Source organism: Carlito syrichta, unplaced genomic scaffold (assembly GCF_000164805.1).
Source record: "Carlito syrichta isolate Samal-C Ts95f unplaced genomic scaffold, Tarsius_syrichta-2.0.1 Scaffold301536, whole genome shotgun sequence".
In the NCBI taxonomy this organism is placed as follows: Eukaryota; Metazoa; Chordata; class Mammalia; order Primates; family Tarsiidae; genus Carlito; species Carlito syrichta.
In genome coordinates this window covers 230,088-255,812 of record NW_007245632.1, presented here as the reverse complement: position 1 = coordinate 255,812, position 25,725 = coordinate 230,088, and the positions used below count along the sequence as shown (strand labels likewise).

The 25,725-nt window shown below is 37.4% G+C and overlaps 1 protein-coding gene across 1 annotated transcript in view; it reads right to left on the bottom strand.

The window, feature by feature from the left end:
- Positions 1 to 2,522: 2,522 nt before the first annotated feature.
- The window catches only part of TBC1D32 (TBC1 domain family member 32), a 246,584-nt gene continuing 223,381 nt past the window's right edge, over positions 2,523 to 25,725 (bottom strand). The window contains exons 30-31 of the mRNA XM_021710784.1: positions 16,982 to 17,170; positions 2,523 to 2,946 (exon numbers count right to left, since the gene is read on the bottom strand). Of these exons, the coding sequence (XP_021566459.1) occupies positions 2,827 to 2,946; positions 16,982 to 17,170 (309 nt within the window). The 3' untranslated portion in view covers positions 2,523 to 2,826. The remainder of the gene's footprint in view (positions 2,947 to 16,981; positions 17,171 to 25,725) is intronic.

Sequence of the window (25,725 nt, the reverse complement as noted above, 5' to 3'; positions counted from 1 at the left end):
AATGCATCCCTTCCCTCCAAATACAAACATGCTCCTGTTGTTTCCCATCTCAGAACAGCAAAGCTTGCTTGGGTGTCATTCTTTCTTTAGCTACAGCCCCTATTCTCCTAACGTTTGCAGCAACATGCTAGAAAGAGCAGTCGCTAAAACTTCTCCTCTTGGTATAATCCAGTCAAACTTTTACCCTCACTAGTTTGTAGAAACTGCTCTTTTCGAGGTCACTGCATCCACAGGTCAATTCTTACCTGTCACCTTTAACACTCTATTTCCATGGTTTGGGGATTATTGGTCTTCCCACACACACTGCAAACTCTTTCAGTGAAGATGCTGTATCTCATTTATCCTATCCTGAATATTAAAAATATTTTATTATATGTGTAGTCCTTAAAACATGACTGTTTAATGAATGACCAAAGACATTTCTTTAACATCTAGAAATCGGAAAACCAAACTAGAGCACCACATTATTGACTGATCAAAAATTTATGCCGAGCCCTGTTAGAAAGTTGAGGTGAACTTCTGGGGCTTAGACTACCTTCGCAGATTCTTTAGATGCCTATAATTCATGAGGAGACATAACTACAAGTGTGAAATTCTATGAGAAGATATTCAAAGATTAATATAAGAGTGCTGAAATTTTTCACCAATCTGCTTACATTATCTCATAAAATATAATTTATTATAATTGAATCCTGTTGAATGTACCAGTTACTCCTCCACAAACTAGAAATACAGTCTGTTCTAAGAACTTATACTTTAAATAATTAAAAACAAAACCAGGGGCAAGACAGGGCATTCTTGTTCTAAAGGACACTCTTAAAAACAAGGGCAAAAATAACTCTAATGGTAGCTACACAGACTGCCATATTTTTTATTTTCTTCCACCAAACAAGCTTCTAGGTCATTCTTCTCAAGACATTTCTCATTTACCAAATGAAAATGAAAGTCTTCTGGCTCTAAGCTAAAGTCACTTTTTTCAGAACATAATGGTTAGAATCTAGATCTTACCTAAGTTTCCAATGACGAGCACCAATGAATAGCCCAAAATTAAATTACAGTTTGTTCTTCTCCCTTTGTATTTCCAACTGCTGCATAAGAGATTACACAAAGAAATAAAGCTACACATTTCATAGGACCCATAACAATAACTCAAGTACAGAATGGAAGAAATGCAGCCATAAACATGTGTTACAGGTTCCATGGAACAGCTTCTCAAAATTAGGTCTTAAAGTAGACAAGCTTGGTGCTTTGAGTTGTAGAGGACGCTCGCCCTTAATCCCCATCAGCTGGAGCAAAAGCAGGCGATGTGTCACATCAACTTGCTCAAACTACCTTTCTCAATTTCACAGTGCCCTTCAGGAACTCCATTATTGAGAAGCTACTGTTGGCATTTACAGCATAAAACTTGATTTTGGAAGGTTGATGCTGCAATAGCCTAAATATCACAAAATTGAAAGCTGTGTAGTACCAGTTGTTTCAGCGTGGTAAAAGAAAAAATGAGCGTGTGGGCGATCCGTTTTTGGTTGAAAAGAAGTGTTTTATTGAAAAAGCAGCGTCAGAGATGGAATGGTTTTAATGGTTGACTTATATTTTAGATATAAGAAAAGAAGACAAAATGATTTTTATAATTTAAAAAGAGTTGTGAAATAAATTGGTGACTGGAAATGAAGTTTAATATATTTGTATATTACCTTTCATATGTTAAATGTGACAATTATGATATTAAAAAACTAGACCCTCACATATGGTATTAATCGTACTGAGGAATAGACTTCCATTTAAATAAAATAAAACATAGTGTTAGTCATTTAAAATCATTCTGAAATCCACTCTCTCATAATGTTTTCGAGTTCACTACAAATCAAAATGTATCACTGACGGAAAATGCATAACAAATAAGAGTAGAATGCTTAAAAGTATGAAATAACCAATCAATCTTTTAAATGAACCATGTAAAGACTACATTTCAAACAAAAGACTATAAATTGTTATAGGTATCAAAGCAGCCCTCAGAAAAACAATCCCAGGACAAGTTTTCCTACTACTTGCCTTGATAAATATCATTTGTTCGCCTACGTGTAAAATAAGCGGCTGTGCTTTTGTCTATTTTCCTTTATTTATACACAAATGTAAGAACACACAAAATAACTTGTCTTTTCCTTGCCTCTATGGACTCTCTGTAACTAGGCAGATAATTATTTACAATCTTGTTTCTTCTTTCCAAACTCACTGGAAAAAAAATATTTTAATCATCTGGTGAAGAAGATGTAAACATGAATAAGAACTGCTAAGTGCTGGGCACGGAGGCTCATGCCTGCCATCCCAGAACTTTGGGAGGCAGAGGCAAGAGGATTGCCTGAGCACATGGGTTCAAGACCAGCCTGGGCAACTTGGTGAAACCTCATCTCTACAATAAATAAAAAAATTAGGTGGTCATGGTGGTATGAGCCTGTGGTTCCAGCTACTTGGAAACTGAGGCAGAAGGATTGCCTGAACCCAGCAGGCTGCAGTGGCTGTGAGCATGCCACTGTGCTCCAGTCTGGGAGATAGAGTGAGATACTGACTCAAAAGACAAAACCAAAAAACTGTAAGTGAGCTAGATCTGATTCTAAAACAAACTTACAAGCTAAAAACACAAAAATGAATTCACAAATTGAGCTAATACCTACTTGAATATATTACTATATTGAAAACCTCTCAGTATTGGTTTACAATGTGTATACTCACAAAGCACAAGATGTTACAAATACAGACAGAAAACAGTCAAGTCCCCTTGTTGCCTCTGAAAACAAGCAAAGCGTCCATCCAAGCACTGCACCTCCTGACTTATGTGCTCTGCACTTTGGTGTTGTGCATATCTCGCAGCACCACTGGTCGGTAGTTCTGCTCCAGAATTTCCATGTAGTCAAAATAATCACTCACTCGAAATCCATGCAGTGCTTCTTCCTGCAAAAAAACATAAAAGGAAGTTCACTTACTTAAGACACACAATTCCAAGTTTTTATCGTTGACACATCACTTACTTTTAGCTACAAATGAGAGGCGGGGCAGTTTATGTTGCCAGCAACGCATAGTTGCAAATGTAGTGGGCTGTGTATAAATATGGCAGAAAAGAACCAGATCCCCATGAAACAAGGCTGCCTAGTGCCAAAACCAAAAATGCTTTACAATAACAAAAAAACAGCAGTTTTAGATAATGAATTCTTCCTATTTTCTAGAATGATTGTTCAAATGTGTAGTCCGTAAAGACCCTAAAGTTTTCCTGCCAAAGGACCCTGCAATAATGGAAGAAACACCTGTTCCATAGCTAGTGTTCATGAAACCGCCAAGAGTATGCAGCTCATAATGCTGGTACTAAGTATACATATACTAATTTGGAATTTAATAGGTAGGGTCCCAAATAAGGCAGTCAAAACTAAACATTAGGAACATTCATCTACAATTTTAGAGTCTTTTAGGAAGTGTTACGCTTATTTCTTTTAGGACTTCCAAATACCATCTATGCAGTAGCTGCCTTCAGGCAAAAAACAAAAAAGAAAAAAAAGGAAAGAAAAAAAATCTGCAGAAGAAAAGTCATCTTCTAGTCCGTGTAACCAATATTTACTACACTAGGAGTTTGGAGGTTATGCAAAATTTTGACTAGTTCATGCCTTTTAGGATTTTATAGTTTAAAAGCAAGAATCACTAAAAACAACAAAACCCAAAAGCAATCTGAAAGAATAAAAGACAATATATATCGCGTACCAGACATTGTGTTAGAGGCAATCAGTTACAGAGGGGAAAAAAAAAAAAATCAAAGTAGGCGAGCCAGGAAGACATCACACAATTCTCAATAAGAGTGGACGTTTTAAAGACCTCAGACATTACTAGTCACTTATGGATTAGTGGGAACGCACAGCTTGCAAATAACTTGGGATAACTTTTTCTTTTCTCACATATCACCAAAAATCTACATAATTTGAGTGAAAGGTTATTTGGGATGCTCTAAAAAATGACTAATTACTGATCTACAAGGTTGGTACTATAGCTAAAGAAACAACACGACATTAATTTAAGCATAAACTTCACATCATGCTACTCAGGCAGGAGCTAATGCTTTCCAATATGAGTATTTTCTTTACTACTAATTTTACTTATTTTTAAACATATTTATTTTGAAGATGTGGGGTACAATTCAGGATTAGGAACATGAGCAGTCACCATACAGGCAAAGTCTGGGTCTCCCTTTGGTCCCCACTTCACCTAGTTTGAGGTCAGGTCCCCTTACTGATGTCATGTGACTCTCCTCCCTTGGCAGTTTCCAGCTACTGCCAATCCCTTCCTTATAGCATTATGGTAAATGCTCAGGGTCAGCTTAAAAGACAGAACATGCGGTACTCGCTTCTTTGTTTCTGTGATAGATTGCTGCATGTTACAGATTCTAAATCTATCCAAGTGGCTGTGAACTATTAAAGCAATTGTGACATTATTTCATCTATCCTTTCATTTATTCAATCATTCATTCTCTTATGATACATAAAGTTCTTGGTTCTGAAATAACAAAAAAGAGTGAGAAAAGGACCCGGTCCTAAAATGTTAGTAGCTGATATATATTGTGTATCCAGTTTTATGTGTAAGTAACGGATTCAAGGGGAACAAGTCCACCTTATGAATAGCAGAGATATTTGGTCTTTGTAAATTTCTGCCCTACCAAAAATACCATCACTTTGTTATTTGGGGAAAAATAGGATCAGAGCAAGACCATTTTGCTGTTCAATAATCACGTTAAGCGGTTATTGTTGCAATCATGAACTATTATGAGTGTATCCATTCTCTTCATTCAAATTATGTGTGATTTGGCTTTGATCACCTCTCTACTGAAATTACACCTAAGTTGGGGGAAATTATAGTAATGTGTTATTCTAAGCTGAGAATAAAAATTCAATGCTGGAAGAATTGTTTCAGGACATATTTATGATTTTTAAAGGAATGCTTAATGTTCATTAAATGCGAATTACAATATGACACACAAGGAACAAGAGCCTTAATAACTCTTCTTAGGCAAAAAATAAGCAAAATCTGTTTAATTTTTTTTTTTTGGTCAGTGTCTCACTCTGTTACTCAGGCGGGAGGGCAGTGGTGGCAGGACCCCAGCTCACTGTAATCTCAACCTCTCAGGCTCAGATGATCCTTCAGCCTCACCCTTGCTATGTAGCCTAGGCTGGTCTTGAACTTCGGGTCTCAATCCTCCCATCTCAGCCTCCCAAAGAGCTGGGACTAAAGGTGTGAGCTACCGCGACCGGAATAACGTCTTTTAATTATTGTTCTACTTTAATTCAAATATAAAAACCACCTAGGTTCAGCCATAGCTATTGCTTGGTTTAATTTTTTTTTTCCTTCAAATGTATTTTTTGAAAGTGTGGCTTCCATTTTAGATGTTAATTGTAAAGTTGAGGGAAAGCACCCTGATAACCACACTGAAGAGACACCCACAAAAATGGCACATACGACCATTAATGTCTTATTTCACAAGAGAATGATTTAGATATACATTTTAAAAGAAATGTTTTAAAATAATATATTTATTTAAATTTCATAGGCAATTTAAATTCTGAATAGAATCCCCAAATGTCTAAATATCACTTTCTGTCTTCAAAGTAGAATATTTTTTCATCTTACCCTAAATGTCCTCTAATGGCCTTTTTAGGCAGATAACTTTTCCCTGTAATTGGAACTATTTAGACCGTCAGCTTATCATTCAGGTTATAACAGGCTATTTCCTCAGAATACCGCCCTATTTTCATTTCATTCACAGACCTAAGTATATCAGACTTTATATAAAAGTATGAACGTCCCTCCTCTTTAAACAGCATGGTGCGGAGTTAACAATACTATCCTGTTTTATATCAACAGGATTTAATATAAAATTATTATAAAGTATGTTCAAGGAATAAAACGTAATAGGTTACTCCTGGTGTGTTTTAAGTATTTTCTTTTTTGTACCTAATTGCTATTCAATCAGTATGCTTTTTAATGATGTGCTGTCTTCTTTAATTTGGGGTTTCAAATGTTGAAACATCAAAAAAGCATTCAAAATTATCATTCCAAAACATAATACTGTACGTATTCAATATTATATAGTATGGTATATACACAGCTTCCTTTGTCTCCTTTTTATATAGAAGTCCTTTCAAATATGTATCCATCTACTTTTTTTTACTATAGAGAGCATTTGATTTGGGTCCACTGAAGTGAAGATCACGTCTAAAAAACAAAAGGCCACATGAGGGAGGATTCATGCCTGTGATCCTAGCGCTTTGGAGACTGTGGTAGGAGGACCGCTTGAGGCCAGGAGTTTGAGACCAGCCTAGGTAATATAGCAAGACCTGTCTCTACCAAAAACGAAAATAAATAAAATCAATCGGAGGGTGGGCTGCACCTGCAGTCCTAGCTAACTCAGGATCACCTGAAGCCAGGATTTCTGGGTTTCAGTGAGCTGTGATTGTGCAACTGCACTCCAGCCTGGGTGACAGAGTGAGACCCTGTCTTGAAAACAAAAAACCAACAAACCCAAATTCACCAGACTAGTTAATGAAAGGCAACTTGATATGGTACAAGGAGCATAGGATTTGGATTAGACAAAAAAAGGGGATTCCAACACTCCTATGCAAGACACTAGGTGCATGAACCTGGGCAAGTTGACTGCCTCTGAGCCTCAATTTTCCACAACAATAGCATATGGTTGCTCTCTGGATTACACCTTCTAAAATCTGAACTTCTCACCACAGACTACAAAGGCTTCCATGATCTGGTCCCTGCCTCACCCCTTTTCACGCCTATTCCTTTGCCTTGCGCTGGCCACGGTGGTCTCCTCGACACTGAGTCGAGCTCATTCCTACCGCTGAGTTCTTCCGTTTGCCTTCTACTCATGAAAGACTTTGGCCCAAACATCTTTGCGTAGTTTCTTTCTCTGCATCATTTAGGTGGTCTGCTTACCCCTCAAGAATGGCCTTCACTGGCTTCTTTATCTAAACGGCATTTCTGACTCCTTCACCATGTTTGATTTCCTTATGATCTTTAATAAAGTATTATATATGTATCCGCTTATTATTTATCTATTAAGGTCAATGTGGGCAGAAATATGCTGCCTTGTGAGATCAACAGTGCCTGGAACAAGCTGTTTTAAAATGAATAGTTGACTAAGCCAATGAGTGAATGGGCAGATGTCTGACAAGTATTCAAGGTATTAATGGTGGCCAAAAATAATGAGATCTCACATTAAGTAATGGATGGTCTTTGAAATGGCTGTGCTACATTTTCTTGCTCACACTACGGACATATGGTGTCAGGTGTGGGTAGCCCGTCAGGGATTGCTGACTCCAGTTTCTGCTCCTCAACCCCTTACCAGGAATTTAAGAGAACCGCTTATCTAAAATATTAAGATGTGACTTTCTTTCCTTAACAACGTCTCAAAAATAAGATAAGGCCTTCGAAAGTGGCAGAGAGATATAAACACAAAAAAGATCAAGTGTGCCAAGATGGCATACCTTGTTTTATAATTTCAGGACCAAATTTAAGTATTTTCTCATGTATTATTTCCCAAATATCTGATTATTAATGTCTTTGCAAGATGATGGCTTTTTAAATATAGAAGCTCTTTATAAAATAAATTATGGAAAAAGGAGTAAGTCACGATGAGGAGGTTAAATTGGAAGAACTGACTTTTATTAATAACCAGGAGGTATGCAAAATAAAAATTTACCAGAAAAGCACAGAACTTAACATACACATAACAAAGAATTTGCATTAATGTCAAATCTCACATAGAAAGCACTTGAGAGAAGGAGGTTTTATGAATATAGCTCTGTTCTCTACTATTACTAGAGATGACCTTTTGGTGTGTTATGTCTTACATACCATATTAAAAAACAAACAAAGTTTCTTGTTTCTTTCTTGGTCAAAGTGGTAGAAACACAAATAACCTGCAAGCAATATTTCTTCTACATGGTCAAAGTGGTAGAAACACAAATAACCTGCAAGCAATATTTCTTCCAGTACATTTCCCTCTTAAGTGTTCAGTAAAATGGAAATTCCTAAACTTGATATTCTTAAAGCTTTTGAGTGCGTGGTATTGGCATTCTGAATTCTGCTTTATTAATCAACACCAAAGGAATCATTTTTAAGTATTCTAAAGGGTTTAAGCTACTTGAGGTTTTACACTACATTCTGACAACTCATGCCTCTGCCAAGTTCATTCTAATTTAGTAGTCAGGGATGAAGTCCAAATGCATCAATTTTCATAGACACTCTAAGTGATCCTCAGTAAAGTTTAGATAGCATGTGTGGTTCTGGATAGAACATGAGGTTCTTCAGGGTTTAAGACAGAGGAGGTGGTTTTTGAAGACTTAAACCCAGCAGAAGGGTAGGGAACACGTGATGGCTACAGAAATGAATAGGGCCTGATAAGATACAGTGACCAATGTGTGAGGGGGCTAAGAAGTCTTGGGGCTGGGGAAAAAATGGGAGCAAAGTATACCAATGCCTAGCTATGAACTCAGAAAATCCTGTTCTACTGCTTGTTCTCTATATATCTTTTTTTAAAATGTTATTTGTCTTTGAGTCGGAGTCTCCCCCTCTCGTTAACCAGGCTGGAGTGCTGTGGCACACTCACAGCCACCGCAGCCTCGACCTGCTGGGGTCAGGCGATCCTTCCACCTCAGTCTTTCATCTACGTATTTTCTGACTTGACAAAGAAGCACAAACAAGAGCCAGATGAGACAGTGATGGAGAAACTCACGAATTACTGAGTTTTTGGGGAAGTATTCGTTATGTGCCAGATAATGTTCTAAAAAATTATTTTACAGGTATAATTTCATTTAGTTCCTCCACAACCCAATGTGATGAAGCAGCAAGCATAACGAGGTAAAGCAATGTGCCCGAGCTTAAACAGTGAGGAACGAAGCCAGGATTTGAATCCAGGTGGATTCAGAGACAAGGCAGAAAATGTATCTGCAAGACACAGGTGACACTGTTCTGAACATCTTTTATTTATTTCCTCAGTTTGCAAATTATTTTTAATATCATGGACACTGTGTCTTTTAAAAGTTTGGTATTCAATCAGTTTTCTGCAATTTGATCTTCATTTCTTACTCTGTCAATATCTTCTGGTAACAGCAGCTACACTGGCACCAACAAAAAAAATCCCTCTTGACAATTTACTGATTGGGTTGAAATTAATCTGATTTCCCCCATAATTATAAATTGATTTTGACAAAATATGCAGGATTTAGTTGAAGTATTTTAATTAAGTATTTTGAGGCTTCACAGTCTGATTTTCACAGGAAGATATTATTTTCCAAGACTGGTATTTTGGTGAAGTTTGTCCCTAGGTTGAATTCACAAAATAAAACCAAGATCACTGCCAGTCTATCAACACATTAGAGAGGAATGTGCAAAAACACTGAGACTTCTTTACACGAACTAACAGTAAATTCACTCTTACTACACCTGCATGTGTGTATGTGTTATAGGTGAGATCACTAAACACACACACACACACACACACACACACACACACACACACACACAGAAGGAAAGAAAAACTAACGACTTTCCAGGCTGCGGAAATATTTCCGAATATTCACTTTGCTGGACGTTTTTTCTACCTGGAATTTTGAGGCCTACAGACTTTCTGAATTACCATCTATCACAGATAAACACATTTGGGACCCCAGTTCTAAGGACTGAGCCCTTCAGCACATCTCCAGAGACTGCCTTCTAGCTCAGCACTAATCGATTACTCACCACAATGTGGAAATAGTGCACTTAACTGCTCTAATCTCCAGCCCACATTCTTACTGTGTCTATGAGAACACATAAAAACAAAAAAATCAGTCAGTACCTTGCTGATATCAATTTATATCTACGGCATTCATCATATCTAATAGTTCAGTGGTTTAATAAGAAAAGGCAAAATAAACAAGTAAACCCGGGCTGCCTATCAGTGTTCACACCACCTCCTGATCTAAGAAATTCTAACTCATCATTTTAATATATTGATTTAGAATCATGAAGAACACGTCTATAAGCTATCAAAAATGTAGGGCATGAGTCTAGACTCTCAATTACCTGATTTAAAATCTTGAGTCTAAACCAAAATGAATACAAATGGACTGGTATTTTCTCGATACTGAATACTGCACACAGATTTTTTATTCCTAGAACAATGTTTTTACCAAGTTACCTTCTGTCAGTTCATGAAACTGAATGTAGGAAAAGAATGAGATGTTTTCAATTTTATGGGACCATCTCTTTGTACACAGTCTCTCAAAATAACTAAAAGTATAACCCACTTGTGGTTTTCAAAACTTTGAAAACTAATTCAATTGGGCCTAATTATTTAAACTCTTTTTTGACAGCCAAGTGCTTGTTCTATTTTCATATCATAATTCCATTTCTTCTTTTTCCTTTTTTTAAAAACAATAGCTTTATTTAAAAAGAAATATGGGATTTTCCTTAAAGACCTCATAAATATGTACAAGAGGAGACCCCAAAATCCCCAATTTGTAAAAAAATGTGTATTTATTCTCACATGTTTAAACTTTGGTCGCCTTCAAAGTACTCCCCGTAGGATGCAGTACACCTTTCAAGACACTTTCTTCACTGCTCAGAACGGTTCTTGAACTTGTCACTTTTGATGCCTTTTGGTGATTCTGCCATTTTTTGTTTCACCTCTTTCACATCAACAAAACATTTCCCTTTGAGGACTTTCTTCATTCGGGGAAACAAAAAAAGTCACTTGGGGTGAGATCACGTGAACAGGGAGGATGGCTGGGAGTCATGCTGGTTTTGGTCAAAAACTGCTGAAGACTCAACACAGTGTGGACAGGTGCACTTGTAAATCATTCATCATGAAATGGGAAATGTGTTACAAGAATCTCCAAAAAAAATTCACTGATACAAACTCAGCCTCTCACAACAACAATAGCTGGCATGCTGATGCCAATGGGTTCTTAGAATACGTAGCTAGCAGGGGAAGCCTGCACTACAAGGGCCTGCCCTCCAAAATATAATTTTGGTTTTTTTGGGTCCCTCTCATACAATAAAAAGTAAAAGAACTCTGTTCTACTTTATCTTCTCTCCTCTAGGAAGCGATTATTATAAGATAGGTAGATCCAGGGAATAATATAATAAAATAATCTATATAAGAATATTATTATGACTGTGGCATGTAGTTATATAAAGAATTATTGATGAGTTTTTTCTTTCCTTGTACAAGTCTAAGATTTTAAATAAGAAAGTATAGCCGGGCTCGGTGGCTCAGCCTGTCATCCCGCGCTTTGGCTGAGGTGAGTGGATGGCCTAAGCCCGCAGGTTTGAGACCCGCCTGGGCAACTTGGCGAGACCTCACCTCTACAATAAATCAAAAATTAGCTGGGCATGGTAGCACGCGCCTGTAGTTCTGGCTACTCGGAAGGCTGAGGTGGAAGGATCGCCGGAGCCCAGCAGGTCGAGGCTGCAGTGGCTGGAAGCAGCCACTGCACTCCAGTCTGGGCGACAGAGGGAGACTCCAACTCAATCAATCAATCAATCAATAAAAAAGTATAATACAGGCTGGGCTCCGTGGCTCAGCCTGTCATCCCAGCACTTTGGGAGGCCGAGGCGAGTGGACTGCCTGAGCCCGCAGGTTTGAGACCAGACCAGGCAACTTGGTAAGACCTCGTCACTACAATAAAATAAAAAATAGTTGGAAGTGGTAGTGCATGTCTCTTGTTCCGGCTACTTGGAAGGCTGAGGTGGAAGGATCGCTGGAGCCCAGAAGGTTGATGCTAGGGTAGCCGTGAGCATGCGTGCCACTGCACTCCAGCCTGGGTGAAGGAGTGAGACTCTAACTCAAAATATAAAAAAAAAAATAACTAAATAAATAAAGTATAATACATAATTTTCAAGGTTTAATCCCTATAGCTACAGTTGAATGAGGAATTCTAAAATCCTGTACCTATTTTTGATGTAGAGGATGTTTCTAGGGTAGGGAGAATAAGATTACTTCAGTAATCAGTATTTCATAATTGGTTATTACATGAATAAGTACAAAATGGTGCACATATATTCATACACAAGACTATGCAAAGACCCTAATGCAGTAGTTAAAGGTACATCTAAATGCATATTTAAATAAACCATACCAGAATTTATCTCATAAGAAAAATGAGTTCCCATTAAAGGAGAACAATGAAATTTGAGTCAACACTGAAAAATCAGTAGCATTTCTATATACCAACAACGTTCAAGCTGAGAACCAAATCAAGAATGCAGTATCATTTACAATGGCCACATACATACAACAGATACCTGGGAATACATCTCACCAAGGAGGTGAAAGAGCTCTACAAAAAAAAGAGAACTATAAAACACTGCTGAAAGAAATCAAAGATGACACAAATGGAAAAACATTCCAGGCTCATGGATTGGAAGAATTAATATTGTTAAGATGTCTGTGCTGCCCAAAGCAATCTACAGATTCAGTGCAATCCCCTGTCAAATTACCAGTGTCATCTTTCACAGCATCAGAAGAAAACAATTCTAAAATTCATTTAGAACTATAAGAGCCCAATAGACAAAGCAATCCTAAGCAAAAAGAACAACGCTGGGGGCATCGCACTACTAGACTTCAAATTTTACTCCAAGGCTACAGTAACCAAAACAGCATGATCTAGTACAAAAATAGAAATACAGACCAATGGAACAGAACAGGAAACCCAGAAATAAAGCTGGTCACCTACAACCAACTGATCTTAACAAAGCCAACAAAAATAAACAACGAGGAAAGGACACCTGATTCAATAAATGGTGCTGGGAAAACTGGCTGACCACATGCAGAAGAATGAATCTGGACTTCTATCTCTCACCATATACAAGAATTAACTCAAAATGCATTAAATTCTTAAATGGAAGACTTCAGAGTATAAAAATCCTAGAAGAAAACCTAGGAAACTCACTTCTGAACACAGTGTAGGCAAAAAAACTTATGAATAAGTCCTCTAAAGTAAACACAGCAAAACCTGATAATTGGGATCTAATTAAACTAAAAAACTTCTGCACAGCAAAAAGAAACTATCAACAGAGCAAATAACCTTAGAATGGGAAAAAAGTATCTGCAAACTGCGCATCCAACAAATGACTAATATTCAAAATCTAGAAGGAACTTAAACAAACTGGCAAGAAAAAAAAACAAATAACCCCATTAAAAAGTGAGCAAAAGACACAAACCTACACTTCTCAAAAGAAGACATAAAAGTGGCCAACAAGCATATGTAAAAGTGCTCAATATCATTATCCATGAGAAAAATGCAAATACAAACCACAATGAAATACCATCTCACACCAGTCAAAATGATTTTTATTAAAAAGGTGAAAAAAAAAGTTGGTGAGGTTGTGGAGAAGGGATTGTTTACGCACTGTGGGTAGAATTGGAAACGGTTTAGCCCCTGTGGACAGCAGTCTGGAGATTTCTCAAAGGGCTAAAAATAAAACTATGACTGATTCAACAATTTCATTACTGAATATATACTTAAAGGAACATAAATCATTCTACCAAAAAGATACTTGCACTCCTGTGTTCATTACAGCACTATTCACGGTAGCAAAGTCATGGTGTAGCAGGAAGATTGAGAGGTCGTGACACCAAGACTATTATGGGAAGTGGCAACTTTATTACGCCGGCGGGCTCGATGGGCTAACGCCTCCAGGTTGAGTGCCCCCAGAACGGGAGAAGAGGGGTCTTATACCTTTGTTTAGGTAAGGGAGGGGGTCATGTGTTGAGAGATTACACATTTTCTTTGGAATTTACAAGGTTGTGTTCAGAAAAATCAGATCTTTCAAAGAACAAATGGTCTCCAGGAAATGCAGGGCAAGCAGGAGCTGTAAACTGATAAGGAGAGCAGTTGTGAATTACTTACTCTTTCTGTTGTTCAATAAGAGCCATCAGTCTCTGGCCATTTGGCATTTTTTTTAAAACAAAACCGGCCTGGCGGGTCTTTAGAGCTTGCTGCTTGACTTTCAAAAGGAAATATCTTTAACTGCCACCAGCCGCCTTCCTGCCACAATAGAACCAGCCTAGGTGCTCATTGGTGATGGACTGGATAAGGAAAATACGGTACACATACACCATGCAGCCATAAAAATGAATGAAATAACATCTTTCTGCAGCAACATGGATGCCGATGGGGACCATTATCCTAAGCAAATTAACTCAGAAACTAAGAGCTAAACACTGGGTACATATGGTCATAAAGAGAAGAACAACAGACGCTGGGGATTCTGAAAGGTGGGATGGGGGAAAGGTCTGAAAAACTACCTACTGGGTACCATGTTCACCACCTGGGTGACAGGCTCAACAGAAGCCCAAGTCTCCCCACTACGCAATATGCCCATGTAAAAAAACCTGCATGTGTACCACCTGAATCTAAAATTAAAAAAAAATTAAATTACAAGAAAAACCAAAACCAAAAAAAGAGAACAGGAGGGTCAGATATAAAACCACTGAAAAAAAAAAAGTAAAGTCATGATAACTCTCAAAAACACAGTTTTTCCACCCCCAATATTTCAGATGAGTGAGAATAGCAGAAGTAAAAAGTACAGCTAGCTCTAGGACACAGGCTAACATTAATTCCTTGCCAACATGCCCTTAGTCTCGATTTAAACCAACTCAGCTCAAATTCTGGAAAGTTAACTGAGACTTAGGTAATAAAGCTAATCTTCTCCCCTCCCCTTTAAGATCCTTTAGCTCTTAATAGAGAGCATTATGCCGAGCACAATGGAGAATGGCTTGGGACACATTTAAAGAGATTCCCATTTGCAAACTTTATTATGCTTTTTCCCGGCAGGCAGTAGTCAAGATAGAGATGTATCTGCAATAATCATCAACAGTGATCAGATTTAAAGATGAAGAAAATGTAGAGACACCCTTCTGATGGGAAGGAAAGTAAATGGTAAGCATTGGAAGAATTTAAGAACTTAATGTTTGTTATTCAAAATGAATAAAACCAAGTTCAGTACATTATTTACTTATCCTGTCAACAAATATTATTGAGCACTGATATAAGCCTGGTATTTTTCAACATATTGTTGAAAATATATCCATAAACTAGGTAGATCAAGTCACAGTCTCTGGGGAGCTTACACATTATACTGGGGGAAAAACGGATAAAACACACAAAATAATTTCAGATAGTGATAAAAACAAACAGAAACTAAGATGAGATAAGAGGTCATAGATTATGGGTTAGGGTTGGAGGGATATTCAGATAGATACAAGAGTATAGGAAAATTCACACTAAAGTTCCTATAACTGATCACCCCAGTTGATGAAAATGTCCCTTACTGAAAATGCACCCACACTTTGCATTCAACATAATTCCCGTTTGCTTAGTTTTCCTTCTACATGTGCAATTGTTGTCTTAGCATACTTCTTTAACAAGAAATGTTTCTAAGATTATAATTCTAGTTATGCATGCAGAAAGTTTAAAACATTTTGAATTCAGTACTCATGAAATAAAAGTGGCTGACAGTTTGGCAATCTAAAACGATCAATGGCATTAAAATTTAAAAAATAAATTATAAGATAAAAATAGCTCTGGGCAAGTATTTAATGATGAAAAATTAATTTACAAATAAACTATCTGTCGACCTAGTGAAAACTCAACAAATGATAAATGTTGGTTTTAGTGTATTCATGTATGTGTGTCTGTAGGATGACAAGGTTAGAGGAGGTAAGAAAACATATTTAAAATTCAAAGAAAGACTTTCAATTTCGCTCAAATAGTTACATTTCACTGAGAATTGCACACTGGGATGCAGTTATACCTTACGCACTTCTTAAAGCCCACAGCTTCAAAAGTACACTATTGTGACTGAGAAAGTAATCTTAAAATATTAAAATGTCTTAAAATATTAACATATATACTAATGACTTTTGAAGAGTGCTATGATAATATTTTATGAAAGTCCACTACAAAATGGAAATTTAGAAAACTGAAGGTATAGAAAATTACATGAAATGTTTTTTATAAGTATCAAAACTTCTGTACCAACAAATTAAAGTTCTGCCAGACATGGTGGCTCATGCCTATAATCCTAGCACTATGGGAGGCCAAGGCAGGAGGATAGCTTGAGACCAGGAGTTCGAGACCAGCCTGGGCAACAAAGTGAGAGCTTGTCTCTACAAAAAAAAAAAAAATCAAAAAATTAGCCGAGCGTGCTTGTGCGCCTCTAGTCCCAGCTACTAGAAAGGTTGAGGTGAGAGGATCACTTGAGCAGAGGTGTTTGAGGCTACAGTCAGTTACTGCACTCCAGCCTGGTCAACAGAGTGAGACCCCAACTCAAAATATTTAAATTTTTACTGCATAAATAAAGCAGGAATATTTTTAAAAATTATTTTTGGAATAGCATACTGGTTAAGAGCAAAGTTTTAAAAACAGACAATGTAATTTTATATCCCAGTTCTACTCTAGCTGTATAGTTTTCGACAATTTATTTAACTCTGTGACTCAGTTTTCTTACTTCTAAAATGGGGACGATAATGGTATCTGCCTCTCAGGGTTGTTTTTAGAATTGGATGAGTATCTAGAAAAGTATCTGCTATTAAGTAATCAAAGTTAGCTATGAACTCAACATTTTTTTCTACATATAAACATACTAGCCAGGCTCAGTGGCTCAGCCTGTAATCCCGCGCTTTCCGCGCTTTGGGAGGCTGAGGTGAGTGGATTGCCTGAGCCCGCGGGTTCGAGACCTGCCTGGGCAACTTGGTGAGACCTCATCTCTACAATAAATCAAAAAATCAGCCAGGTATGGTAGCGCGTGCCTGTAATTCCGGCTACTCAGAAGGCTGAGGCGGAAAGATCACCGGAGCCCAGCGGGTTGAGGCTGTGGTGGCTGGGAGCGGCCACTGCATTCCAGCCTGTGTGACAGAGTGAGACTCCAACTCAAAAAAAAACATACTTACTTTTAGGAAAACTTGTAGATCTTGAGTCTGAGTGTGCTGTAGAATGTCCTGTTGTAGATGCTTGAATATAGCTATACAGATATACACTTGATAATCAGGACCAAGGAAAACACAAGAAGCAATATAATGGCAGATCTCTATCCAGTCTAAGTAATTCCAAAAACACTGAGTTAACCATGGCAGACAAATCTAAAAAAAAACAAACAAAAAAAAAGATAGTTAATTAGTCAGGTCATTAAAAAGCTTATAAAACCACACTTGACTTTTAAAAAAGCAGAAACCAATAACACACAAAGAATGAAGAACACAGTAGTTAATCAAAACAGAAAGACATTCTTCATTAAAGCCTAAGAAGAACATTTTTCCCATAAGTTTAACGTGTGAGACAACTTGGGATTCAGGACTCAGGGCAACCGGGAGCACTTCGACCACTTACGGACCCACTGCTCAATGTCTTCTCTATTCACATTGTTCTCCTCTTACTCATAACCCAATCTGCTCTCTACAGATAACAAATGCTAAGAGACTATTTTAATTCAGAGATGGGAGTGTTTTTCTATCCTACCTACAATCACAGATGTATAATTATGCAGATGACAGATTGCTAAATGTTACATTAATGCAAATGGACTCTTGCTGAATCAGAAAACAATTTAAACCAAACAGAACTATGTAACATAAAAACTAGAAACTAATGTAGGGAATATTTCAAAAATGAGACTTTTATAAAAAAGGATTCTTTCCCTCTTTAACTTATTTTTTGAATAACATTTGTTCAGATTATAAAAGCAATAAATGCCTATGGTGGAAAACAGAAAAAGTTTAAGAATAATAGCAATGGCACGGAAATTATAAATATTACTAACATTTTGGTACGTCAGTGTTATGGGTTAAAGTGAGCTACCTGCTGGCCCCAGAAAGGATAAGTCAAATCCCCAGTACCTCAGAATGTGACCTTATTTTGACAGGGTCTTTATAAAGGGAATCAAATTAAAGTGAGGCCATTGGGGTGAGCCCTAATCCTATATGACTGATGTCTTTATAAAAAAGACACAGACAGACACACAGAAAGAAGACAAAAGACACCCATGGAGAACGCCATGTGAGGAAGGAGGATTAGACAAACGCAACTATAAACTCAGAAACACCTAAGGCTACCAGAAGCCAGGAGAGAGGACTGATATAACGAAGAAACACAAACGGGGTGGCTTAACCAACAAGCATTTTCTCATTATTCTGGAGGAGTTTAAGATCAAGCTGCTAGTAGTTTTGGCTTCTTGTGAGGCCTTTCTGCTTGGCTTGTAGATAGGTTTCCCTCAGCATATGTCTGTGTCCAAATTTCCTCTTTAGATAAAAACCACTAGTCATACTGGATTAGGGTCCAACCTAATGACCTCATAATCACTTAATTACTTCTTTAATGCCCTATCTTCAAATAGTTACATTCTGAAGTACTGGACTTAGGACTTCACACATGAATTTGGGGAAGGGGCACAATTCAGCCTATGTCAGATGGTACCGAATTTTTGTTTTCCAGACATTATCACTGATAAAAACTATTAATCTCTTAATTTCAGTCACTTATAGACATATCTTTTCATCACAGCTTCTGATAATATTTCCTATTTTATTATTGATAATGTCAATTATATGTCCAACTAGTTTTTTCTTTTCATTATAATTCTGTTCTCAGGTATAAGATTTTCCTTTACAACAATAATGCTGCCCTTGTATTATGCTCCAAATCTCTCCAGAGAGCCTACAGGTTTAAATCAATTTTGAGTTAGAATATATCTATCAATGCTCAACACTTGTCAATAGGCAGACTATACTGGATTATCCCTGGTCCGAACTTTACCGTTCACTTGGCATCAATATGATTCTTCTCCCAGGTTTCATCCTGGAGGTTAGACTGCCATGCAGAGTACATCATCAAACCTCTACCCACCCTCCTCCCCCCCAAAGAAATCCATGAAATATGGCTCTACTGGATGGAAGAGGAACTATCCCCTGCATGCACTTGACTAGGCAGCTTGAAGCAGTCAATAGTTCTCTGACTAGCTGACTAGCAGAATTATTTTTAATTTCCTATTACACTGCTGCCAGGATATTCTCTCTTCCCCTTCCTTTCCCCCCCCCCCCCCGTTCCTGGCTACAGCTATTAATGCCGATCAATTTATGGCTATGCTGTGTTAATGGAAATTAGAGTCTCTGTATGGATGAAGAAGGAAAAACCATTAAAGGGTGAAAATAAGTACAAATAATCCCCATAGCCAGAGAAAACAGCTCCCATTCAATTGTCAGTTTCAGGGGTGACTGGAAAGTAGACAAAGATGAGGGGTCACAGAGCTTCTGTCCATCATCTATATTAGCTAAAAGAATGTCACTCCGGAATCTGTAATCAGTTCATTATTGTATATAGTTTGCAGTGCACTTGCAATTTTCTAGTATTTATATACATTCAAGCACTGTTTTCTGTACGCTGCATTATTTCCATTAAATGAAGACTATACCTATCTGTTATATCACACGGGAAAGTGTGAGGAGGTAAAATGAGACTATGACTGAAAGCACTTTGAAAGTATAAAGTGCTACCAAAATGTTATGCTATAAAAAAGATACAGATGTTACTAGTTCTTTATCGAGTGCCTAATATACACCAGGTACTAGTACACATTTTCAAGTGAACAAAAGAAATTTTGCCCCTGCTCTCTCAAAGAGCTTACATTAAAGGAAAGATGTTTTTAAACATATGACCCTCTTTTCTTGGCAGAAAGTATATTTGCTGTCATTATATTTGCAAATATTTCAGAACTCTACATGCAATAGCAGAATTCCAAAACACCCTTTTCTTGGAAGAGTGCTGAGCCATAGTTTTCATCCTTGAATAAATCATTTCTCTATTTTTATAAAAGAAAGTGATCTGCAAATCAGCTGACAATATAGAATTCTAACAGGACAAAGGAAATAGTATGTGTCCAAACAAATATGATGTATTTTTTTCTCTAACAGTTTTAACTATGAAAATTCACAAACATACATACAAGGAGAGAGAAGAGTAAATGAACTAGACCCATCAACACTTCACAGCTTTGAGTGGCTGATGTATCTCTTCTATGGGTCCCACCTTCCTTCCTCTCTCACTCTAAAGATCCTTTTCACAACTGCATAGTACTTCACTGTAGGTAAACCACAATTTATTCAGCCAAGCCCTTATCCCTAGGTATTTGCATTGTTTCTAGCCTTTGATACTATGAACAGGTGCAATAAAAATATGTTTGTGCATGTGTATTTCACGTTTTTCCAGTGTATTCCTGGGATAGAGCTCTATAAGTGATATTGCTGGGTCACAGGGTAAATGCACATGTAATTTGCAAGGAATTACAAAATTATCTTTTGTTAGTCTCAAAAATATACCATATTTTCAAAACCAATCAGTTGAGTTCTCTTTACATTCATTGGAAAAAATATTATCAATAGTTATGAAATGGGTTTTTAAAGAAATGAAAAAAAACTTTGTTTTATGGTAAACCACTAATCCTTGTATAGTATAGAACTAATTACACTTTAAAATACTTAAATAGCTTTTTAGGCTTGTTAGAAAGGGAACTCACTTGCACAAAACCTATCAAAATGTACCACAGCCTTCCTGGAAAATTTCGCCTTCAACCATACTTAAGCTTATGCCAAAGGACATTAAGATGCAACATTAAGATACACATAATTATCTTATCAGAAGCAAATTGTTCTTACTTTTATCTAGATTAAAAAAAAACAATCTTCAAAGAATCCCATAGAATATTAAGTCCAAAAAGTCTGATTAAAAAAATACTTATGGATACTTGATTAAGCCAAAATATGTATGATTTCTAAATGATAAAGTTTTATGATTCAAAGACACTGTTTTCCACAACTCTTCTGGCTTTATTTTATTTGCCTTTGTCACGGAAAGGGTATTGGTAAAGTAAAATAGAAAACTAATATCAGAATCCAAGTGGTTTTAATGCAAGTCCTTACTACCTGAGTGACTTAATAAGTCAATTCACTTCTCTGATCCTGAATTCCTCCACCTGTCATGTAAAGAGGATTAAAATTTCAAATAATAAGTTCTTCAGCAATTAACTATGAAATTACAATATGGCCCAGTAACACCACTCCTAAGTAAATAAACAAAAGAAATTAAAATATGCCTACTTATACATGAATGCTTACAGCAGCATTACTTATAATAGGCTAAAGGTAGGAATATTCCAAATGCCCATTAACTGACAAGAAAATAAAATGTGGTATAACCATGTCATGGAATATTATTCAGCAATAAAAATTATGAAATACAGATACATTTCTACAAAAACAATGAACCTTAAAAACATTATGCCAGCAAAAGAAGTCATCACAAAAATCCATATATTATATGACTCCATTCATACAAAAGCCTAGAACAGGAAAACCCCATAGAGGTAGAAAGTAGAGAAACAGTTGCTTACGGCTGGGGAAAGGCATGGGAGAGGAATGACTGGAGTGGGAGGGTGATAGCTTAAGAGTACGTGGTTTCTTTCTGAAGCAATGGACATGTTCTAAATTTGACAGGTGACGACTGCATGCACCTGTTAATATACTAAATACCACTACATCATACACATTAGACAATGATGGCTTGTATGGCATGTGAGTTATATCCCAACAAACTGCCAAAAACTAAGATCAGGAAACACTATACCACAAAGTTGTTTTTATTATAAACTTACAAGACAGTATATTTGCTGAATTTCTAGGCAAGACACTGGGCCAAACTCTCAAAGGACACAAAGTCAGGCACACATTTCTCTATCTTTACAGATTTTAACGAGTAAGGGTGAGGTAAAGGACACAAATAATTATTCCACAAAGCAAGATATGTATTTCTACCAAAAGAGAGGCACAGAAGTAGTATACAAACATAAACGGAATCATCTACTTGGAGACAACCTGAAATGTCTTCATTTGGACAGATGTTAAAGGACAAGTACCTGGCAAGATAAGATAACACACAGAGGTCAGGCTTGGTGGCTCAAGACTGTCATCCCAGCACTTTGGGAGACCGAGGCGAGAGGATTGCCTAACCCCAGGGATTCGAGAGCAGCGCGGGCAACTTGGCAAGCCCTTGTCTCTACGATAAAAAAAATAAAAATAAAAATAAAAATAAAAAACTAGCCTGGCTACTTGGAAGGCTGAAGCGGAAGGATTGCTGGAGCCTGGCAGGTTGAGGCTGAGGTGGCCATGTGCCTGCCCCTGCACTCCAGGATGGGTGACGGAGTGAGACTCGGACTCAAAAAAAAATTAAAAAAAGATAACACACGGGAAGGGAGAAGTTTTCAATTCAAGTAGTAACATCTGCAATATGAGAGGGAAAGACTGGACATACACGTTTATAAATCTGATTCTGAACAAATGGTATCCCTAGGCCTTCATATCCTGTTTTACACTCATCTAATTTTACATTTCAAAAGGCCCTGTGTCACAAAACAATGAAAAATGAAATAGTTTTCTGTAATCCTGCTTGTATAACAGGAAGAAAAAAAACAGCAAATAAGAAATACCAAACAGATTTTTCTACATTATATCCAGGGGATTATCTGTGTTAGCCCACTTGCTGACATGGTACGGTGCAATCATCAATGATATGCAGGATGGTGACCCCAAGGGATTATAAGAGGTGAATTGCTAAAGACACGTGGTACTTCTTAAGCCAAGAAAGTGAACAAAATACAATAAGGAAGGGTTTTTTAACAAAAGATAAAATTCATTAAAAAGTTAGTTAGAACATGTGATTTTCTGTTGCTCATTAAGAAAGAACATATATTTGAGTTTTTGTTTTCTTTCCTATCTCAGTTACTCTCTTAAAAGAAGCTTTAATAAACAAATATGCATTCCTTACTACCTTTAATTTTTTGTAGACTTATTGGGCTTATTTTTACTTTAGAGATCTGTGTATTTCATTTCGTAATCTGCCCACAAATCCTTCACTAATCAGTCAATCCTGTAGTGCCTAAAAATACACAACTTCAAAAAGCACTGCTCCTAATTAGATCAAAATGAATAAGCTCTGAAACATAAAATTTGTATCCAAATAATTACTTAATCACATATACCTATTTAGTTATTTAAAAGCTGTTTTCATATTTTATAATTAGCAATAAAATGGCAAATAATATAAACAAAGCAATAATATGACTTCCTAAGGTGGATTAGCTCATATAGGGAGTCGTTTAAAGGCCATTTTTACCTTAATTTAAGAGAAAGAATAACATTACAGCTCTGAGAAAATGTACTGGTTTTTACCAGACAAATCAGCTACTTTTCATGCAGTTTCAGATGACGATATACCAAACTGAAAAAGATATATCAAATTGATAAAGGGACAGTCTCCTTTTAATCATTAAATCGATATAGTAAGACCCAAGGTATTGCTAGTGTTCCCCACAGTCTTTGGTAGTCCATTTTAAAATGTAAAAATATACGTTAGAAACTTACGAATGATGAGATGCATCATATAATATACACACTGTACTAATCAAGACTAGAAGAGAAAGGAACTCTCAGAAACATATTACTCCTAGATCAGCTTTTCAGAAGTATAGAAAGAGTAGATTATGGAGCTTCTGTTTTTCTTTTGAGTTGGATTCTCACTCTGTCGCCCAGACTGCAGTGCAGTGGCCGCTCCCGGCCACCGCAGCCTCGACCTGCTGGGCTCCGGCGATCCTTCTGCCTCAGCCTTCCGAGTAGCCAGAATTACAGGCATGCGCCACGACGCCCGGCTGATTTTTTGATTTCTTGTAGAGATGAGGTCTCGCTGCCCAGGCGGGTCTCGAACCCGCGGGCTCAGGCAATCCACTCACCTCAGCTTCCCAAAGCGCGGGATGACAGGCTGAGCCACCAAGCCCGGCTTGGAGCTTCCATTATTAAACATTTAAGCAACTACCTCCAACCTGTCTTAAAAGTTTTGTGAATCAAAGCTCTGAGAAGTGTTTTAGGTACACACAGCAGGAGCAAAAATTGGCCAAGGACAAGTATTCCTTTCCACTACATCCAATTTCTTGCTATATTTAAATTTCTTATTAATTTCAGGACGTGTAAGGCAGGCAGAATAAACTCAGACAAGTAAATTTAATAAGTGATATACAGTCTCTTAAAAATAAACGTAAAAACATATATAATTTTTTAAAAACGACTGTCTAATAAGGGGAAAAGATTCCTAATAGGGTAAATCCCAAGGAAATGTAAGAGTAGTTTATTATTAAGAAATCTATGTCATGTAAATTGTTCAAATAAGTCCAAAGTTCAAGATAATCTAAACCATAAAGGAAATTGACAAAATTCAACATTCTAATTTACTCTCAAGAAATGAAACAAAATTCAATGCTTTGCAAATCAAGACTAAAAGGATTCCTCCATAGCATAACATGACATTATTCTATCTAACAGCTACTACTTAATAGTGAAATTCTGGATAATTTATGAATGATTCAAGTTTAAGACATAAGCAATTATTATGCAAAATTATTTTCAAAGAACTAGATAACTTAATAAAAATGAAACTGAAACACAGTACATTATTATAAAGATGGAATATAAAAGCAAACCAATACAAGTTTTAAAACAAGTATAAACAAATGAATATAAAAAATCTTTACGAATAATTAACAACCAAGGAAAAAACAAATTTGAAACAGAGATCACAAGCTACACCACCTAGCAATAGCGTTAATGAGAAATGTACACCTATATGGGAAAAAACTATGACTTTAATAAAATTTAACACAAAACAAACAAGAGGAAACACTTACTAGGTTCCTAGATAGAAAGACCGAATATAGTAAGACTAAGTGTAGCTTTTCTCAAAGTGAATTTACAATTTAACGTAACAGCAAATCTCACCCAAATTCAAATGTACCATTTAAATTAAGCAAAATCACCTGAAAGGAACCAACATGTGGATCATTTTCTGATGAAAGGTGGGAAGGAAACGACAGGCTTACTCTTAACATTAAGATAGAATACAAAGTTATAACAAAGAAAACATAAATAATTTAAGATTCAAAGAAATGTGGATAGCGGGTGCTACTTTTGAATAATACGTACAAGTCAGTAAGAAACACCCTAACAGGAAGATTCGACTAGTTAACAAAATTATGGACAGACTCAACCTTGACAACGTTCAAGGAAACACAAAACTTTCGAAAGCGAAACCACTGCCACGTAATAAACTCGCGATCAGTTTGGAAGAACAAGTCCACTCTCCATTTCTGTCGGGGGAATACAATCCAATTAATTTGATCACCAGCCAGAGGCCTGAAAGTGTTCGCAGCTTTTGATCATTTCTGCCCTTTCAGACTTCGACCTGGACTTAATTCTGAAAACAGAGAAAGCGTTAGGCTCCAAGGTATCGGCTGGAGCCCCGGGAGGGGCCGCGCCCACGGGCTCCGAGCAGCGGGGGAGGCCCAGGACAGCGGCCGGCCTTCCCAGACCCACGCGAGACACCGGGGCGGCGCGGCGCGGCGCCCGTCAGCTCTGCGTTGCTCTCGGGCCGGGCGGCGGGTCTCACAGCCCCTGGGCGTGGACGAGAACTCTCGCCCGCGGCGCGTTAGGCCGCCGCCGCCGCGCAAGCAAGGCCCACGCCCGTCCTCAAAGGTCTGCGCGCCGCGACGACGGCACGGCTGAGACTGCGCAGGCGAGCCGGGCTGCGGGGGGGCCGTCCGGCCGTG